The sequence below is a fragment of the Heptranchias perlo genome, chromosome 8 (assembly GCF_035084215.1).
Source record: "Heptranchias perlo isolate sHepPer1 chromosome 8, sHepPer1.hap1, whole genome shotgun sequence".
Classification (NCBI taxonomy): Eukaryota; Metazoa; Chordata; class Chondrichthyes; order Hexanchiformes; family Hexanchidae; genus Heptranchias; species Heptranchias perlo.
Window position 1 is genome coordinate 36545787 of NC_090332.1, and position 20840 is coordinate 36566626.

Here is a 20840-nt window from a genome sequence, read left to right on the forward strand (position 1 = left end):
AGGGTGAAGGTGGGGACATCGGAGCGGGACACATCGGACATCGGAGCAGGTTTCAAAGGTAGGTTCATTTAGTGTTTTCACTTCATTGCATTTTTAAAATTTTATTTATTTAGTTTCTTTCTCCCTGATCCAGCCCTAGTGAATCAGAAGTGTAAGGGTAAGTTAAAAATCTTTCTAATCACTTCATCTGTCACAGGTAGAGTGCCTTAAGTACCTCAATGAGATACACTTGGCTCTTTAACTGCCAGCGGGACTTCTGGTTTCGGGTCGTACGCGCGCACACAGGTGGTTCCCTGGGAAACTCGGAAGCGGGCTGGAGCGGGATTTGCGCAATTTTCGGAACCACCCAGCCCCCAATGCACCCACATTTGCCTCCTAAAAATCACCCCCTATAAGTCCATTCTACTCAATATCTCCTTATAAGACAACCCTCTCATCCCAGGAATCAACCTAGTGAACCTTTGTTGCACTGTCTCTTAAGGCAAGTATATCCTTCCTTAGGTAAGGAAACCAAAACTGTACACAGTACTCCAGGTGAGGTCTCACCAAAGCCCTGTACAATTGCAGAAAGAATTCCTTACTCTTGTACTCCAAACCCCTTGCAATAAAGGCCAACATACCATTTGCCTTCCTAATTGCTTGCTGTACCTGCATGTTAACTTTCTGTCTTTCGTGTACAAGGACACCCAAATCCCTCTGAATATCAACATTTAATAGTTTCTCACCATTTAAAAAATATTCTGCTTTTCTATTCTTCCTACCAAAGTGAATAACCTCACATTTCCCCACATTATACTCCATCTGCCACCTTCTTGTCCATTCACCTAACCTGTCTATATCCCTTTGCAGATTCTTTGTGTCCTCCTCACAGCTTACTTTCCCACCTAGCTTTGTATCGTCAGCAAATTTGGATACATTACACTCGGTCCCTTCATCTAAGTCATTAATATAGATTGAAAATAACTGAGGCCCAAGCACTGATCCTTGCAGCACTCCACTAGTAACAGCCTGGCAACCTGAAAGTGACCCATTTATTCCTACTGTCTGTTTTCTGTCCATTAACCAATCCTCTATCCATGCTAATATATTACCTGTGAACGGTCAGCCTAACCTCAGTGGTGGGCAAATTATTGGAAAAAATTCTGAGGGACAGCATTAATCATCATTTAAAAAGGCATGGATTAGTCAAGGACAGTCAGCATTGATTTGTTAAGGGAAGGTCATGTCTGACTAATTTGATTGAATTTTTTGAGGCGGAAACAAGGAAGGTCGATGAGGGTAGTGCGTTTGATGTAGTCTACATGGATTTTAGCAAGGCTTTTGACACGTGCCACATGGCAGACTGGTCAGAAAAGTACAAACCCATGCGATGAAAGGGAAAGTGGCAAGTGAGATCCAAAATTAGCCCAGTGGCATGAAGCAAAAGGTATTGGTCGACGGGTGTATTTGTGACTAGAAGGCTGTTTCCAGTGGGGTTCCACAGAGCTCAGTACTAGGTCCCTTGCTTTTTGTGGTGTATATCAATGATTTAGACTTAAACGTAGGGGGCATGATTAAGAAGTTTGCAGATGATACAAAAATTGGCCATGTGGTGGATAGTGAGGAAGAAAGCTGTAGACTGCAGGAAGATATCAATGGACTAGTCAGGTGGGCAGAAAAGTGGCAAATGGAATTCAAACTAAAGAAGTGTGAGGTAATGCATTTGGGGAGGGCAAACAAGGCAAGGGAATACACAATAAATGGTAGGATACTGAGAAGTGTAGAGGAACAGAGGGACCTTGGAGTGCATGTCCACAGATCCCTGAAGGTAGCAGGACAGGTAGATAAGATGGTTAAGAAGGCATACGGGATACTTTTCTTTATTAGCCGAGGCAAAGAATATAAGAGCAGCGAGGTTATGCTAGGCCACAGCTTGAATTCTGGCCTCCACATTACAGGAAAGATGTGATTGCACTAGAGAGGGTACAGAGGAGATTTACGAGGATGTTGCCAGGACTGGAGAATTTTAGTTATGAGGAAAGATTGGATAGGCTGGGGTTATTTTCTTTGGAACAAAGGAGGCTGAGGGGAGATTTAATTGAGGTGTATAAAATTATGAGGGGCCTAGATAGAGTGGATAGGATGGATCTATTTCCCTTGGCTGAGAGGTCAGTACCCAGGGGGCATGGATTTAAAGTAATTGGTAGAAGGATTAGAGGGGAGTTGAGGAGAATCTTTTTCACCCAGAGGGTGGTGGGAGTCAGGAATTCACTACCTGAAAGGGTGTTAGAGGCAGAAACCCTCATTGCATTTAAAAGGTACTTGGATATGTGTCTGAAGTGCCGTAACCTACAAGGCTATGGACCAAGAGCTGGAAAGTGGGGTTAGGCTGGATAGCTCTTTTTCGGCCGGCACAGACTAAATGGGCCGAATCACCTTCTTCTGTGCCATAAATTTCTATGATTCTATGTCCAGTTGGATAATTGCTGTAATTATAGGTTTCATAACAGATGAGTCTCAAGGATCCCTGTTTCAGGATAACTGCTGCAGACAACACTATAACTATCTCTGCACAAGTTGGTTCAAAATCACATTGAAATTCAGCTACAAATCATATTTTTAGAAACAGAATTCTTAAAAGATGAAGAACCTGTCTGGAATTAGTACCCACTGACCCGAAAGTCAACAAAACATGCATTGATTTATTTTTAAACGATCGGTACATGAACCAAAAAAAAAATAGAAAATCAACTAAGGGAGCAGTAAGTTTCAAATGTTATCCTTGATGTAACAGAGTCAGATCAAAGGACTTACAGAAGGAAAAATTCTTCAGAATGTATGTTTGTGATATCAGGGAAGAACCTCATGCCAGTGTTTGCAATAGTCCTGTGGAGATAAGGAAACAAATAAGAAACATGGTACGACAAGCATGCATTGCAAAACAAAATGTTTATGGCTTAATTAGCAACAGAACACATCGTAAATTATTTAGTACAAGTCTTCCATTGGAATTTTGATAAGGAAATAGTGTGTGATTACATGCTGATTCTGTACCGCAGTTGGGAATACAGAGCTGATTAAAGCACAAGGTGACAATTTAGTTGATGTGATAGCACACTAGTCTTTTGCAGATGGTTCCAAATCTGTGTGGTAACACTGAAATTTAAAATGCATTCTAATGCTAAAGGACTTTACTATGGATTTGTGCCAGCTCGCCAACCCATCGGGTCAATAGATCTTCACTTACCTATGTGTTTCAACCATTTGTAACTAATTGACTCTGAAAAACCACAACACTTCCATCAATCTCCCCCAGTAACTGTAGCAGGAGACTGGCAGAGCCGATGGGAGAATAACAAGGACCCAGTTACAACGGGTCTCCACCGTTTCTGGGATTTTCCAGTCTGCCTTGTAAGGGGTGGGACTTCTGCCCGGCCCTTACAAGGCAAATGTCATGGGGAAAAGGGCGGGTGGGAGGGGGGCGGAGTGCAGAGCCAGGAGCAGGTCATCCCCACAAAAGGAATTACCACTCTCCAGCCTCATTCAGGACCCAGCATAGCACAGCAACGCAGGCATGCCCAGTGAGATGAGGCTTACATAAGGAGCCGAAGACGCCCTGGGCACCCCTTCTCTCCGTCCCCGGGGACGGGCAGGTACCGGATTTTCTAGCTGCATGGAGCAAGCGGATGCTGGCGATGCTCCTGCTGTGGTCCTTGCACCTGCCCGCCCCATGCAAATGACGTGCCCTCCCACTGACCCCACAAACTGCAGTGGGATCAGGGCGGGAAAACACTGACATCACAACACTGCGATCCCAACATACCGCCAGATTGCACCGCGTGGACTTTCAATACCGTTTTGTTTATTGAGTTCCAAATTCTTACACATCTTCTCGTATTATATAAAAAAAAGCAACCCAAAATAAATTTACTGTCTGAATTCACCAGTTGCCAAGGATATCAGTAAAATGCTAATTAATTTTACAGAGATGTAAGCTTACTGGAAAACTTTGCTAAAATCTTCCATTGGTAGTATATTGTAAGTGCAAACACACAGATATCTGGGATTGCCAGGGTTATTTTTTAAACAGCGTTTTACAGGCCTATTTTAATTGTGGTTATACGACTCGTTTAATTTAAAATACTGCCACCAAATTTAATGAAAAATTTTATGTAACAATAATCAATGTTACAAAGTAGAGTTTTAGAAAGAGTGGCATACAGTGGATGTTGGTTGAGGACTCAGAGTGATGTAACAGAGGATACTATCTGTACACAACAAAATAGCAAATGGCCATTAAATAAATATTTATTCAAATTTAATTCTTCAGAATACATGCTTATGTCAGGCCATACTAAAGAGGCCCTGAAAACAATTGCTCCAATCCTGTAATTGCACTTTTTGAAATGATCAGTATGGTCAGTATCAATATAATGCCCCACCATTTCCATTTTCTGAATGTGGCTAAGCTTTCTTTATCTCGATATTCTTAATTGTCACCAAAAATCTTTTCACCTTCATTAAAACACTGAATCCAGGGAAAGCTGATTGCTGCAAAGAGTTCCTTACAACCCTTATATTCTCAGAACAACCTTCATGGTCAGATTCATTTTTCTATCCCAGAGTGCACATTGTTGAATCTATGGCCAAGAATAGCTTTTCTTAGTAATGGTGGGAGTTGAACATTTTTCATTCTGAAAGAACTCAATTAATTCCCCAAGCAGGCATCCTTGACTGTACTGACTTTCTCTCTGCCTGTTTTCTTTGTTATGGTCCCCTATATCAATTGTTACATCTTCTTCTGTTATTTTCATTCTTTCTTGGATACTGTCCTTATTCCTCGTTGCTGGAAGCTTGGCTTCTGGTAACAAGTCAGCCAGCCGTCCAGATGGTTGACCAAGGTTAGACTTTATTATTTGACCTGCTCAGCAGTCTATATTCTGACAAAGCAAAATTTGGTAGCAGATGCTTTCTCTAGCGGCAAGAGCATCTGACAGGAAACATATTCTTGCTGCATTATCCATCAGATTAAAGTCCCTGTGATGGACCTCCAGCTTGGGATCATTTGTTCCTTCAATTGAAGTCAAAAGCTTGCCTCTCGCCAGCCATATTCTTAGTCCATTCATGAGGATATTTTCATGATGAATTGATCCAAAAGGGCCCTCATAAAAGTGTTTTCCCATATTCCCTGTCATTTTGTTAGTCCTCCATGAGGATGTCTTGTACAACAGCAAATGTTCTCCGCACATAAAGTCTAGTTAGGAAAGTCTCCTTTCTTCCAGATCAGGTCATCCTACATGACCGATTTGGTTGGTCATATATCTCTCTTAGTGATCTCTAAATTGAGTATTTCAGATGCAACTGTCCTCCTTAGTTTCAAAGTTAGAAAGTTTTCCACTGACACTTTAAAGGAATCTTTAGGAGTTTTAAGTGTTTGTATAATCTGCAGGTTCCAACTTGGCCATTCCTCTTGTGTACATTTTCCAGTTAGTAGGCTTTCCAAGCAACTTCACACCTCCATTATCTGATGCTTTGCTTCTGTCATGAAGATCATTTTCTTCTCAATAAAGAAATCTCCTTTTTGGTCACTTTGTCCTGGGAGTTTAGGTTCTTGCTGCTTTTTCTCTTTAGTGACTCAGAGTTCTGACTTAGAGACCTGCCAGAGGATTTACAGCTGGAAACTGCACTGATGTATTAACTTGCAGCCCTCCCATGGCAGAATGAGACCCGACCGATTTTGAAAAACTGCACAGCCAAGAGGTCGCTGACCAACACTAGATGGCGGGATCGGCTTTAGGGGCCGTATGGTGAGGGTCTCATGTTTGGGAGGGGGGGGGGAATTCCATGACGGGCGATCTAAGCTTTCCTTGTGGAGCCCGGAGGTGCACCCCTGCTCTTCCTGTTAATTGTATCATGTGATTTATATCAACTAGTGTTAATTGTATTCAGGTGGTGTGTGTCAATTGGGGACTCTCTTGTATCCTTTTTACATGAGAGCTTATCTAGGGTGTGGTGTGTGTGTGTGTGTGTGTATGTATGTATGTATGGGGGATCTCTGTGAATAAAGGCTTGGATGCAACTGAAGACCAGGCTCTAGTATCCTATCCTTCACCACCTGGCTATCCAATTTGTAACATGGATGGTTACCTAAAGGTGGAGGTTGGAAACTATGGAGTTTTTTTGGACATAAAAATAAAACCTGAAAGCCTAGTGGCCATTGTGGAAAATGTCAGAAAGCAAGTTTAAATCATCGAGGAACGATTTCCCTCCAATGTTCTTGGAATTTGAACCGTATGACCAGTGGAAGAATGAGGTTGATATGTGGACATGGGTTTCTACTCTACCATAGAGGAAACAAGGCTTGGCCTTGGCGTTGTCGCTTCCTGAACGAAGTAAAATCAGAAGTAAGGTATTTTCTGAGATGGATGTAGACCTTTTGGATAATGATGAAGGTTTTATCTATCTAATAGAATTTCTGGATCATATCTACAAGAAAGATGACTTGTTAAGTGCCGATGAGGCCTAGTCAGCATTTGATAGATTTCGGAAAACAGACAGTCATTCAATGGAAGAGTATGTCATGGACTTCAACAAATTGTATAAAAGGTTGACAAAGTTCAAATTTGGATTACCTGGATCGGTACCAGCTTTTAAATTACTAGATTGTGCTAAGATGTCTCATATGGAAAGGCAACTGGTCCTAACTGCTGTCCAGTTTTCGGAAAAGGAGACTCTGTTGGATCAAATGTCTGCTGCTTTAAAAAAATTTCCTGGGGAAACAGTCATTCCCTTCAGCCTTCATGGAACAAATGAGGCCTTCCACTGTGACACAAAGTATAGAAGATTCAATGGTTACCAGGTTTCAAAATGTTCCAGATACTAAACGCAGGCGCCAGACCAGGTTTCAAAATTTTCAAGAGACCGGACGCAGGCATCAATATGATGGAAGGATTAAAAACAGCCAGATTGGTGATGAAAGCAGGTACAGTAAATCCAGTTATATCAACAGAAGACAAAATCGGGACAGTAATAATGGGCGAATGAATCACAGGAATGCCCATGGAAAAATCAATAAATGCTTTCGATGTGACTGTAAGTATCATTATGAGGTGAACTGCCCAGAGTGAAGACGCAGGGTCTTTGAAATGACGCATGAAGAAAGAAGTTTTGAGCAAGAGGATTAAAATAAAGATGAAGAGGATGAAGATAATGATGAAAATGAACAGATTATACTGGTCACAAGGAGTTTTAATCCTGTGATGAATGTATTAGTTGCAGATTCCTTTAATTGTGTGGTGTTAGATAGTGCCTGTACTTCAACTGTATGCGAGGTAGATTGGTTGAAATGTTATCTTGGTTCACTAAGCAGTGAGGATCGAGGCAACGTTAAGGAATATAAAAGTTCTACAGGTTTTAGGTTTGGAGATGACAACTGCTTGAGGTCACTCAAGAGAGTGGTAATTCCATGTAAGATAGCCAGAGTAAACCATTTTATAAGTATGGATGTAATCTCTAGTGAGATACCTGTGCTTTTGGGTAAACCTTCCATGAAAAAGGAAAAAATAAATTTGACATGGAACACGATGAGGCAAACATTTTTGGAAAATTGGTTGATTTGTAGTTTACCCAGTCAGGGCATTATTGTATCTCTTTAACAAAACCTGATGTTTCTCATCAGCGAGTTAGGCAAGTATTAACGGCATCAGGTGATACGGATAAGAGAGAAAAAAAACAAATTGCCTTAAAGTTACATAGACAATTTGCCCACCCTATTTGTCAATGTTTAACGATCTTGCTAAAAGAGGCAGGTGAAGTTGATGAGGAACGTACCAGACTCATAGAAGAGATTAGTGAGAACTGTGAAATCTGTAAGAAGTATAGATGGACGGCCCCATGTCCTATTGTAAGTGTTCCATTAGCACGTGACTGTAACTTCATGACCCGGCATATTCCTCACTCTACCATTACCAACAAGCCAGGGGATCGGCCCTGGTTCAATGAGGAGAGTAGAAGAGCATGCATGGAGCAGCATCAGATGTACCTAAAATTGAGGTGCCAACCTGGTGAAGCTACGACACAGGACTACATGCACGCTGAACAGCGGAAGCAACATGCTACAGACAGAGCTAAGCGATTCCACAACCAACGGATCAGATCAGTTGTGAATGGTGGTGGACAATTAAACAATTAATGGGAGGAGGAGGCTCTGTAAACATCCCCATCCTCAATGATGGCAGAGTCCAGCACGCGAGTGCAAAAGACAAGATTGAAGCGTTTGCAACCATCTTCAGCCAGAAGTGCCGAGTGGATGATCCTTCTCGGCCTCCTCCCAATATTCCCACCATCACAGAGGCCAGCCTTCAGCCAATTCGATTCACTCCACGTGATATCAAGAAATGGCTGAGTGCATTGGATGCAGCAAAGGTTATGGGCCCCGGCAACATCCTGACTGTAGTGCTGAAGACTTGTGCTCCAGAACTAGCCACACCTATAGCCAAGCTGTTCCAGTACAGCTACAACACTGGCATCTACCCGACAATGTGGAAAATTGCCCAGTTATGTCCTGTCCACAAAAAGCAGGACAAATCCAATCCAGCCAATTGTCGCCCCATCAGTCTACTCTCAATTATCAGCAAAGTGATGGAAGGTGTCGTCGACAGTGCTATCAAGCGGCACTTACTCACCAATAACCTGCTTACCGATGCTCAGTTTGGGTTCCACCAGGACCACTCGACCCCAGACCTCATTACAGCCTTGGTCCAAACATGGACAAAAGAGCTGAATTCCAGAGGTGAGGTCAGAGTGACTGCCCTTGACATCAAGGCAGCATTTGACCGAGTGTGGCACCAAGGAGCCCTAGTAAAACTGAAATCAATGGGAATCAGGGGGAAAACTCTCCAGTGGCTGGAGTCATACCTAGCACAAAGGAAGATGGTCGTGGTTATTGGAGGCCAATCATCTCAGCCCCAGAACATTGCTGCAGGAGTTCCTTAGGGCAGTGTCCGAGGCTCAACCATCTTCAGCTGCTTCATCAATGACCTTCCCTCCATCATAAGGTCAGAAATTAGGATGTTTGCTGATGATTGCACTGTGTTCAGTTCCATTCGCAGCCCCTCAGATAATGAAGCAGTCCGTGCCCGCATGCATCAAGACCTGGACAATATCCAGGCTTGGGCTGATAAGTAGCAAGTAACATTCGCGCCAGACAAGTGCCAGGTAATGACCATCTCCAACAAGAGAGAGTCTAACCACCTCCCCTTTACATTCAACGGCATTACCACTGCCGAATCCCCCACCATCAACATCCTGGGGGTCACCATTGACCAGAAACTTAACTGGACCACCCACATAAATATTGTGGCTACAAAAGCAGGCCAGAGGCTGGGTATTCTGCGGCGAGTGACTCACCTAACTCCCCAAAGCCTTTCCACCATCTACAAGGCACAAGTCAGGAGTGTGATGGAATACTCTCCACTTGCCTGGATGAGTGCAGCTCCAACAATACTCAAGAAGCTCGACACCATCCAGGACAAAGCTGCCCGCTTGATTGGCACCCCATCCACCACCCTAAACATTCACTCCCTTCACCATCGGCGCACCGTGGCTGCAGTGTGTACCATCCACAGGATGCAAGGCAGCTACTCGCCAAGGCTTCATCGACAGCACCTCCCAAACCCGCAACCTCTACCACCTAGAAGGACGAGGGCAGCAGGCCACCTGCATGTTCCCCTCCAAGTCACACACCATCCCGACTTGGAAATAGATTGGCGTTCTTTCATCGTCGCTGGGTCAAAATCCTGGAACTCCCTAACAGCATTGTGGGAGAACCTTCACCACACGGACTGCAGCAGTTCAAGATGGCAGCTCATCACTACCTTCTCAAGGGCAATAAATGCTGACCTTGCCAGCGACACCCACACTAATATATAGTAAGGAAAAGAGGGTTATTATCGATAAAATTATAGAAAAATGGATAGGGACTGGACTTGGGATACCAGCAAAGTTTTTGACCGATAATGGAGGTGAATTCGTTAACTTGGAATACAGAATGAGAATAGGAATATATTGTCATGAATACAACAGCTGAGAGCCCTTTTAGCAATGGTCTTTGTGAAAGGAATCATGCTGTGATTGATATCATGGTGCATAAAATTTTGGCTGATCGGACAGAGTGTAAATTGTCTACTGCCCCAGCATGGGCAGTTCATGCAAAGAATTCTCTTCAAATGGTTGGAGGATATATTCCTTACCAACTAGTCTGTAGGCGCAATCCCAAATGACCTTTTGTTCTTTGTGATAATCCTCCTGCTCTAGAAGGTACTACAATTAGTGCCGTTTTTTCTGAGCATTTAAATGCTATGCATGCAGGGAGACAGGCTTTTATGAAGGCTGAGGTATCAGAGAAAATTTGTAGAGCACTGAGGCATCGTATTAGACCATCTGAGACAGAGTTCAATTCAAGAAATTTGGTATACTATAAAAGAGAGGGTCATAGGGAATGGAAAGGCCTTGGTAAGGTAATAGGTTGTGATGGTAAGACAGTACTTGTCCAACATGGCAATCAAACTGTTAGGGTTCATTCCTCACGATTAATTGGGATGAATTATAAAATCTCAGATTCTGAGCAGTTGATAGAAGTAAATGAGGCACCTTGTGCCTCAGATGTTCATGATTTTTTTGATGAGGTTCCTGAGGTACAGAATGAGGTGGATCAAGGAGTGGACAGTGGTAGTCAGTGATCAAGAAACATATGATAGAACTATCACATCCACAGACCAATTACCAAAGTGGGGTCACGAGTAACATATATTCCGGAGGGGCCTAATGAATGGAGGGATGCAACAATTTTGGGACGTGCTGGCAAAGCTACTGGTAGGTTTAAATTTGGTTGAATGTTCAGGATGATGGCCATGAAGTGAGGCCCATGGACTGGCAGGATGGGGTAAAAGAGTGGAGAGTATGAAAGTGGAGTACAAGTAGTGATATGGAGTCCAGAAGTGAATCTCATGTCAGAAAACGATCATGAATTAGAGATAAAAAAGGGAGATCTCGCAATAGTAGTCCCTACAGACATAGAAGTGGAAGTAGAGGACTAGGTCAGACAATGAAATAAAGACCACAGAACAGTCATGTAACAGAACTAGAAGCAGAAGACCTCATGATCGTGAAATATTGGTGGCTGCCAATAAACTTGAGGATAAACGAGTAAGAGAGGCAAAACAAAGGGAGTTAGATAGTTGGAAAGAATTTGGAGTTTATTCTGAGGTAACAAATAAGAGTCAACCAGCTTTGTCACATAGATGAGTTTGTACTGAAAAAGTCCTTGAAGATGGGACTTATAAGGCTAAAGCGACGTTGGTAGCTAGGGGTTTTGAAGAGAAACTGGATGATTCAGATGTTCGAGTGGATTCTCCCACTGCTGGAAAGGTAATTTTAAAACGCTTTTTGGCTCTTTTGGCAAAATTTTCTTGGGGGGGGGGGGGCGGGGGGTAGGTCAATTGACATAAAACCGCATTTCTGCAGGGCGATACTTTTCAGAGAAAAGTGTTTCTGAAACCGCATAAAGAGGCAGTAGATGCGGGAGGAAAATTATGGAAATTAAACAAATGAGTCTATGGCCTGAATGATGCTTCCAGGGTATGGTATTTTTCAGTACTAGGTAAACTAATGGGTCTAAAGGCTGATAAGTCCCCTGGACCTGATGGCTTGCATCCGAGGCTCTTAAAGGAAGTGGCTACAGAGATAGTGGATGCATTGGTTGTAATCTTCCAGAATTCAATAGATTCTGGAAAGGTCCCAGTGGATTGGAAAACTGCAAAAGTAACACCCCTATTCAAGAAGGGAGTGAGACAAAAAGCAGGTAACTATAGACCAGTTAGCCTAACATCTGTCATTGGGACAATGCTAGAATCCATTATTAAGGAAGTTGTAGCAGGATACTTGGAGACTCATAATACAATCAAGGAGAGTCAACATGGTTTTATGAATTGTAAACAATTTTACAACACCAAGTTATAGTCCAGCAATTTTATTTGAAATTCACAAGCTTTCGGAGGCTTCCTCCTTCCTCAGGTGAACCTGAGGAAGGAGGTAGCCTCCGAAAGCTTGTGAATTTCAAATAAAATTGCTGGACTATAACTTGGTGTTGTAAAATTGTTTAAAATTGTCAACCCCAGTCCATCACCGGCATCTCCACATCATGGTTTTATGAAGGGGAAATTGTGTCTGACAAATTTATTAGAGTTCTTTGAGGAAGTAACGGGCAGGGTGGATAAAGGGGAACCAATGGATGCAGTATATTTGGATTTCCAAAAGGCATTCGATAAGGTGCCACATAAAAGATTACTGCACAAGATAAGAGCTTATGGTGTTGGGGGTAATATACTGACATGGATAGAGGATTGGCCAACTAACAGAAAACAAAGAGTCGAGGTAAAAGGGTCATTTTCAAAATGGCAATCTGTAACTAGTAGGGTGCCGCAGGGCTCAGTGCTGGGGCCTCAACTATTTACAATATATATCAATGACTTGGATGAAGGAACAGAGTGTCTTGCGGCCAAATTTGCTGATGATACAAAGATAGGTGGAAAAGCAAGTTGCGATGAGGAAACAAAGTGTTTGTAAAGGGATATTGACAGGTTAAGCGAATGGGCAAAAATTTGGCAGATGGAATATAATGTGTGAAAATGTGAAATCATCTACTTTGGGAGGAAAAATAAAAAAGCAAAATATTATTTGAATGGAGAAATACTACAAAATGCTGCGGTACAGAGGGATCTGGGTGTCCTCGTACATGAAACACAAAAAGTCAACGTACAGGTGCAGCAGGTAATCCAGAAGACAAACGGAATATTGGCCTTTATTTCCAGGGGGATGGAGTATAAAAGCTATGCTACAACTTGTCAGGGTGCTGGTGAGACCACACCTGGAGTACTGCGTACAGTTCTGGTGCCCTTATTTATGGAAGGACATACTTGCATTGGAGGCAGTTCAGAGAAGGTTCACTAGGTTGATTCCGGGTATGGAAGGGTTGTCTTATGAGGAAAGATTGAACAGGTTGGGTCTATACTCATTGGAGTTTAGAAGAATGAGAGGAGAACTTATTGAAACATGCAAGATTCTGAGGGGACTCGATAGGGTAGATGCTTAGAGGATATTAGCCTTCATGGGGAATCTAAAACTAGGGGGCATAGTCTCAGAATAAGGGGTCACCCGTTTAAGACGGAAATGAGAAGGAATTTCTTCTCCCAGAGGGTCGTGAATCTTTGGAATTCTTTACCCCAAAAAGCAGTGGAGGCTGAGTCATTGAATACATTCAAGGCTGAGTTAGATAAATTTTTGATCAGCAAGGGAGTCAAAGGAGATGGGGAAAAGGCGGGAAAGTGGAGTTGAGGTAAAAATCAGATCAGCCATGATCTCATTGAATAGCGGAGCAGGCTCGAGGGGCCGAATGGCCTACTCCTGCTCCTATCTCTTATGGTCTTATGGTCTTATGGTGAGATCTGTTTTGCTGAAAATAGGTTGTGTTCAACTAAAAGCAGATCTTGCAATGTTTTATTGGTACCATAACGCATGTTGATGATTTCCTATGGGGTGGTACTGCGGAATTTGAGAAATTGATCATTAATAAGATTGGATCAGAATTTGAAATTGGGAATCAGGCCAGTGGGGCTTTTAAATATATTGGTTTAGATATTAAGCAGAGTGGGTCTGGTATAACTTTAAATCAACAGTCCTATTTAAAGAGGGTTACTCCCATCCTGGTGAATCGTACTAGGTCATCACAGAAAGATGATGTTTTATCTAAAGAGGTGACAGAGCAATTACAAAGCTTGATTGGTCAGTTGAACTGGTTGTGCACTCAGACTAGACCAGATGCTAGTTTTGATGTGTTGGAGTTAAGTACTTCAATGAAACACCCCATGATCGAGAATGTTTTAAGGACAAATAAAACATTACGAAAATTAAATATAGATAAATATATACTTAAGTTCTCATACTTAGGTGACCCAAAGAAAATGAAGCTAGTTACCTTTAGCGATGCTTCACATCCTAATCTTCCTGATGGGTATTCTAGTGCAGCAGGTTTCATAAGGCACGATTTTAATAAGACAGCATGATGGCAGCGGGGAGATCAATGGGCGTGCGGCAAACCCGAATAATAAAATCTTACCATTCTCCACGCGATCGCGACTTAATTGGTGCCCTTTAACGTTGTTTCCGGTTTTGCCGTCTGAAAGCTGCACAGTGGAAGGACTGCGCACCCACATGACCTGCTGTCAGCTGGAGCATCTGGATTTAAAGGGCCATTGCACCAATGGCTTTTGTTGGAGCAAGGAGCAAGCACGCAGAATGGAACAGCAGAGGGGCAAGCCAGCTCCAAGATTCAGTGACACCTCACTTGAGGTGCTGCTGGCCGGGGTGAGGAGGAGGAGGGAACTATTTTATCCGGCCAACAGGAGGAAGCGCCCTGCCTCTTTCACCAAGAAGGCCTGGCTCGAGGTGGCAGAGGAGGTCACCAGCAGGAGCAACATCTGCCGCACTTGGGTCCAGTGCAGGTAGCGTTTCGATGACCTGACTAGGTCAGCAAAAGTGAGTACACTTATTGATTCTGCTACATTCTGTGTCGCACATCACCCCCCCTCCCCCAACTCATTCTGCACTGCCAAGACTACTACATCACATTACTCCTCACACCCACTTAAGGCTCATCCTCAACTTACCTTCACTTCTTGAGCACTTCCTCACCTCCCCATTTGTGAACCCACCACTACCACTCACCCCAATCCTAATCCAATGTGATGACTCTGTCTGATAGTCACCCTCAGATGCAACTCTTTCAAGGTCAGCCTCACCAAAAGCAATGCATTCATTGGCTGACCACTTCACCATCACTCACTCACATGTCTGTACTTTCTCCCCTTCTAGGAGAAGAGAGTTCAGAATGCACGCGAGAGGGCGAGGACTGGAAGGGGCCACAACAAGTAGTGGCCCTCACAGAGGTGGAGGAGGAGGCCCTGCAGACCAGCCGTACCCTCGAGTGCCTGTCCGTCGGGGACGCTGAGACTGGCACCCCATAAACGTCTGGTGACACAACTTTAACATTCATCATACACATGTTAACAATGATTGGCATGTTGAACACCTCAGTGTGCTCATCGCAACATGACACATCTGTGATGATGCTTAATATTGCCTTCCGTTGTCTTACAGGCCCTTCAACGAACGCAGTGACGGGAGAGGGTGATTCCTCAGAGGAGCTCCCACCCTCTGAGGGCGCATCGTTACATCTTAGTGAGCCATCCACCATCGCAGATACTCACATCCCGGTGGGTCCTAGTACTCAATTAGTTGGGTTGGCACCTGGTGAGTCACCACACACAAGTGAGCACGAGCAGACACTGATGGCAGGGGCAGCAGTGGAGAGTCCGCGTCAGTGGGAGCACTCCTCTCCAGGCTCTGCTCAGCTGGACACAGATGCTGAACCCAGGAGCCATCCTTTAAAAGGAGAATGATCGAGGGACAACAGCCCATTTGCAAGGTTCTGGAATAGGTGCCACGCACACTCTCCACAATAGCGCGGAGGATGGAGGAGTCCAACTCCTGAATTAGTGGAATAGTGGTGCAGGTAATGCAGAAATGTCTGTGATGGAGAGAAGGCTAGCCACCATTAAGCATGAAGCATGGCTCACAAATGAGTCCATTCAGGCCCTGACAATGGCTGTTCGGACACCATAAACAGGCAGACAGAAACTTTACAACTGGGCTTCCAAGGCATTATACATGGCCTCCAAACTTTTCCAACAGGGTGGTAGGAGTGATGTGGGCCTGGTCCAGGGGAGGGATGATGGCAAAAGGAGACATGGAAGTAGGGACGCCACTCAAAGTGCTCCCACATCTCATCCGTTGCCCCCCTCTCAACCAGTACCCACAATGCTGCCTCCTCTCCAGGTGGCCGAGTCTGCCCCTGCACAGGTGCAGGTGCAGCAGTCTTTGGCGGGGCCCTCACGGGCTCCAAAACCCAGAGAGCGTAGGCCGAAAGCATCTAAGCAGACAGGGCATGAACATGAGCAACTTGCCACTACCTCTGCTGCAGCCACAGGGGATGCACCACGTAGAAATAGTAGGAAGAGAAAGGCTAAGATTTTGTCATCACCAGGGTGTTTGACAGACTGTCATGTTTTTCATTTCTATTTGTTTTTTGTTAAATTCACATTAAATGTTATACTTCTCACCACTACTACCACATCTTGTCCATTCTTGACTGCCTTTTCTGATAGTGCCCTTTCATGTGTGTCATCATGAACGGCAAGACTTGATGCCGCCCAGTGGGTGAGTTTACAGTGGGATTATGTATAGTTGTAGGACTGCTTTGTGCAGGGGATGGGGGGGCGGGGTGGGGGGGTTTGCTGGTGTTGGCGCTGCTCTTTCCAGGTGGTCTGAGGACTGGATTATTCTCACTTTGTGATCTCCTTATGAGAATTATTCAAATATTAGTGAATCCCTGGCCTCACAGGCAGCCAGGTGAGCCGCTGCTCTGCCGATGGTTTCGTCCTCCTCCTCCTCGTCCTTAATGTGGATGGCAGATGTGGATGCTGGATGAGGACATGGGGCCTCATCAACTGGTAACCCTCTCTGTTGTGCAGGACACAACAGACAACTATAATTCGACCCACTTTTGATGGTCCGTATTGAAGTGCTCCCCCAGAACGATCCATGGATCGAAATCGCATCTTCAGCAGTCCTATCACATGTTCAATGACAGACCTGGTGGCGATATGACTCTCATTGTATCGACACTGTTCCTCGTTGATGGGGTTCCTCAGAGGTGTCATGTGCCAAGTGTGCATGGGGTATCCCTTGTCTCCGAGGAGCCAGCCCTTAAGGGTGTTTGGCACGTGGAAGAGGCCTGGGATGTTGGATTCCAGCTGCCAGGGAACCTGGCGCACGCATGAAGAATTCTTTTGCGGTGGTCACAAACGCCACCCCCCCACCCCACCCCGATCCTGATGGTGTCAGCTTTAATTGCTGGCAGGACTTCCAGGTTCAGGAACGGCAGAAGGGTGATGGTGCGCGTTTTTTGGCCGGTTGGAGCCGAGATTCCTTCCTGCTCCAGAAATGCCCGATTTTGTTTGCCCGCCCCCAATCCACCCAGACTTCAAAGTTAAAATCATGAGCATAGTGTTTCTTATGGGTGAGAATGGGAAATGTTGTCCTTTAGCTTGGGAAGCTAAGAAAATAAAAAGGGTTGTTAAAAGTACTCTGGCTGCTGAAACATTGGGTCTTGTTGACGCACTGGATATGGGATTCTATTTGGCAAATATTTTGAGTGACATCCTGTACAATGGAAGTACTGAAGATAGTATACCCACTGAATGTTATGTAGACAATCGTTCGTTGTGGGATAATGTACACTCTACAAAAAATGTGAATGGGAAAAAGTTACGGATTGACCTTGCTGGCTTGAAACAAATCCTGCTGATAAAGAAAACCTCTAAAATTAAATGGGTGGATTCAAGCCATCAACTGTCGAATTGTTTTACTAAAAGAGGTACATGTACGAAGAAATTATTAGGGGTCATGGAGAAGGGTCGCCTCACAATGAAATGCTTTGAATAGTATAAGTTGTACAGAGTATGGAAGTTTTTGTTTTTTGAAATTTTAAATGGTATTATATATAGGGGAAAAATTTGATAGGGCCCATTTTTGGGCGCGGGTAGTGTGATCCGCTATTACCCCACGCCCGATGGCCCCGAAGCAGGCAGCATGTGAATTTCGAGCTGCCAGCTACTTACCATGTTATCTCCATGCAGCCAGCGTTACCCACACTCCTGAGAGGCTGCATGGAGAATGAGGAAACTGGAAATGGGGCGTGCTCAGTGCACGTCATCGGCAGCCTGCACCTCTTAAAGGTGGAGGTGCACATTTTAAATGGGACATGCACAGTCCACTAGGAGGACGGAAAGATGACTGCAAGGATGGCAGGACCAGCGTGAGAGAGGGCCCCACGCTTCTCAGATGATGCACTGGAGGCCCTGGTAGAAGGGGTGGATGAAAGGAGAGCCAACGTGCACCCGCAGGGTGGCAGGAGACCCTCCAGACTGCAGCTCCGCAGGAATTGGCAGGCTGTGGCCCAGGAAGTGAACGCCAGGGGCATGGCACCACGCATGTGGGTGCAGTGCCGAAAGGAGTTCAACGATTTGACACGAGTGGTCCAGGTGAGTGAATGCAAGTGTCAAGTGGCACATCCAACCAACTGCACCACTACTCCATGCATCACACCCCCTGTCACCCATCCACCAACAAACATTGCCCATCCATACGCAATGCTGCACTCGGCATCTGCATCTCACCACACTTGCAGGCCATACACACTGGCAGCTATTCGACCACGACAGGCACATCACCCACGGACCTTGCAGGATGCTCACTCACACACTGTCCTCTGTCTTGCAGGAGAAGGTGGCACATAACAGCCGGCAGCAGGAGAGACCTGAGGGTGGATGGGGACGCTTACACATCCTCACCCCCCTAGAGGAGATAGAGCTTCAGATCATTGGGCGGGCCATCACTGCAGCGGTCACAACATGCTGGAAGTCCCGATGAAGGGGGTCTCTGCATATCTAATGCTCCTTCTCATTTCCCACATCTCCCTCCTCCCATAATCTTTTCTGACTCACTTGCTGCAGATGCTGTCAGCACACACAGCTTATGTGCTTCTCACCACACTGCACATCTCAACCAGTTTCCCTTTGTTTTGCAGATACCCAAGAACACGTGGCGGCACCGTCCAAGGAGGAGGAGAAGGAGGGGGATGCTGAAGTCACACCGTCACTCGATCTGACACTCGCTTCCACCAGCTCAGAGACTGACACTGCGTGACGATTAGAGGCTAGTTTAGAGGACGGATCTGCACATGGTGAGACACCGGGCACAAGTGCACAGGAGCCGGGGCGGAGGAAACAGATACCACAGGTGCCAGCTCACTGGAGGGCGAGGTTGCTCATTAGTTCTGCTGCAGAGGAGTCAGATGAGGACTTCGAAGGGCCAGGCTATGGAAGATGGCTGATGGGCGTACACCACCAAATGCTTGGGGCACTGGAAAGCCTGCCAGAAAGCCTGCGCACAATGAGAAGGGGCATGGAGGAGTTCAGCTCCAACTTGGCACAGGGCTTTGCGCAGAGCTTGGAGCCCATCATTTCCAGCATGGAATGGGTGGTCACCTCCATCAGCACATCTGTGGAACCCACCATGATGCAGCGTCAGATGGCCGATTCGCGGCTTCCATTGCAGCACAAACTGATGTCATCAAAGGTCTGCAAGCTACGGTTACCGCTCATACTACTGCTTTGGAAGCTCAGATTGCTGCTATCGTGGCTCTGGGGACCACTGTGGAATAGGGCTTAGGATGTCACAGCACTCCAGCAATCCGTTCTCCAGCTGATCACCAGGATTGCTGAGGCGCCGTCCCGGGAGAGTGGCAATGGCGCCATGGCAGTCGAACCTGCTGTCCTCTCCCAGGACAACAGCACTCCTGCTCCCATCCCTGCCACTCCGCCAGTGTCCTTGTTGTTGCCTATCAGCCAGCTAGGCCAGACTGCTGCAGCCCAAGCTGAGATGGTGCAGTCTGAAGCCAAGCCCCCCCCGGCCCAGAACTGCTCGAGGTTGTCCTCCAAGGCCATCTGCACGTTCCTCCATTGAAGGCCAGCATCTTCCCACCATCCATGCTCCAGCCATTGGGGAAGCACCTCATAGGAGCACTAGGATAGGTAAAGGTACATGAACAACAGGCACTAAGGCAATGCACAAGGATGAATATTTCTGTTCTGTTTCCATAATTTCATTTATTCATTGATAAATGAGACTTTGAATTTGCATTTGGTGATGGTTTTCCTTTGTGCGATGAGCTGAGGGGGAAACCAATGTGCAATCAGATGGAGGGCAATTTTTTTGTCTTGTGGGAGCGGAAAGGTGGGGAGTGTAGGACTGTTGGTGAGTTATGGGATGTAATTGACATTATTGATAGCAGGCACCGATCAGGCGAGCACACAGAGCCCTTGCAGACAAGGCGTGTGGTCCCTGTTGCACCCTTGTGTCTTCCTTTACTTCTTCTTCCGGCTCCTCCACCTCCTCCTCCTCCTTCTCAGCCTCTTCCTCCTCCTTCTCCTCAGCTTCTTCCTCCTCAGCCTCCTCCTCCTCCATTTCCGACTCAGGGTCTTCTCTGATCATTGGTGGCAAAGGCTGGTCCCTCATGATGGCGAGGCTGTGCAGCATGCAGCAGACCACCACAAATCTGCCCACCCACTCAGGGGAGTACTGCAGGGCTCCTCCAGACCGGTCCAGGCAGCGGAAGCATTGTTTGAGGAGGCCTATGGTTTGCTCCACAATGTTGCGTGTGACAGCATGGCTCTCATTATAGGCCTGCTGTGCACGTATGCGTGGGTTCCTGACTGGAGTCATGAGCCACGGTGTGAGGGGATAGCCCTTGTTGCCCAGTAACCAGCCTTTGACTTGCCGTGGTAGGTGAAAGATAGCTGGCACATTGGACTGCCGCACGATGAAGGCATCGTGACTGCTCCCAGGGTAACAGGCATCGACCTCCATGATTCGATGCGTTTGGTCTCACACCAGCTGCAAGTTCAAGGAGTAGAAGCCCTTTCGGTTGACGAAGACGGCCGAGTTGATATGTGGGGCACACATGGCAATGTGTGTGCAGTCAATGGCACCCTGCACTATGGGGAAGCCAGCAATGCGAGCGAACCCCCGTGCTCGCTCGTTCTGCTTGTCTTTGCCAAGAGGGAAGGTGATGAACATGTTCCTCATCTCGTACAGTGTGTCTGTGACCTCCCATATGCCGCAGT

General features: G+C 45.7%; 1 protein-coding gene across 2 annotated transcripts in view; it reads right to left on the minus strand.

Annotated features, from left to right (window-relative positions):
• Positions 1-20840, minus strand: part of LOC137324552 (follicle-stimulating hormone receptor-like) — a 157574-nt gene that overhangs the window by 18601 nt on the left and 118133 nt on the right. For both annotated transcript variants that reach the window (XM_067988963.1, XM_067988964.1), the window contains one exon: positions 2794-2865. In XM_067988963.1, coding sequence (XP_067845064.1) covers positions 2794-2865 — 72 coding nt within the window. The remainder of the gene's footprint in view (positions 1-2793; positions 2866-20840) is intronic.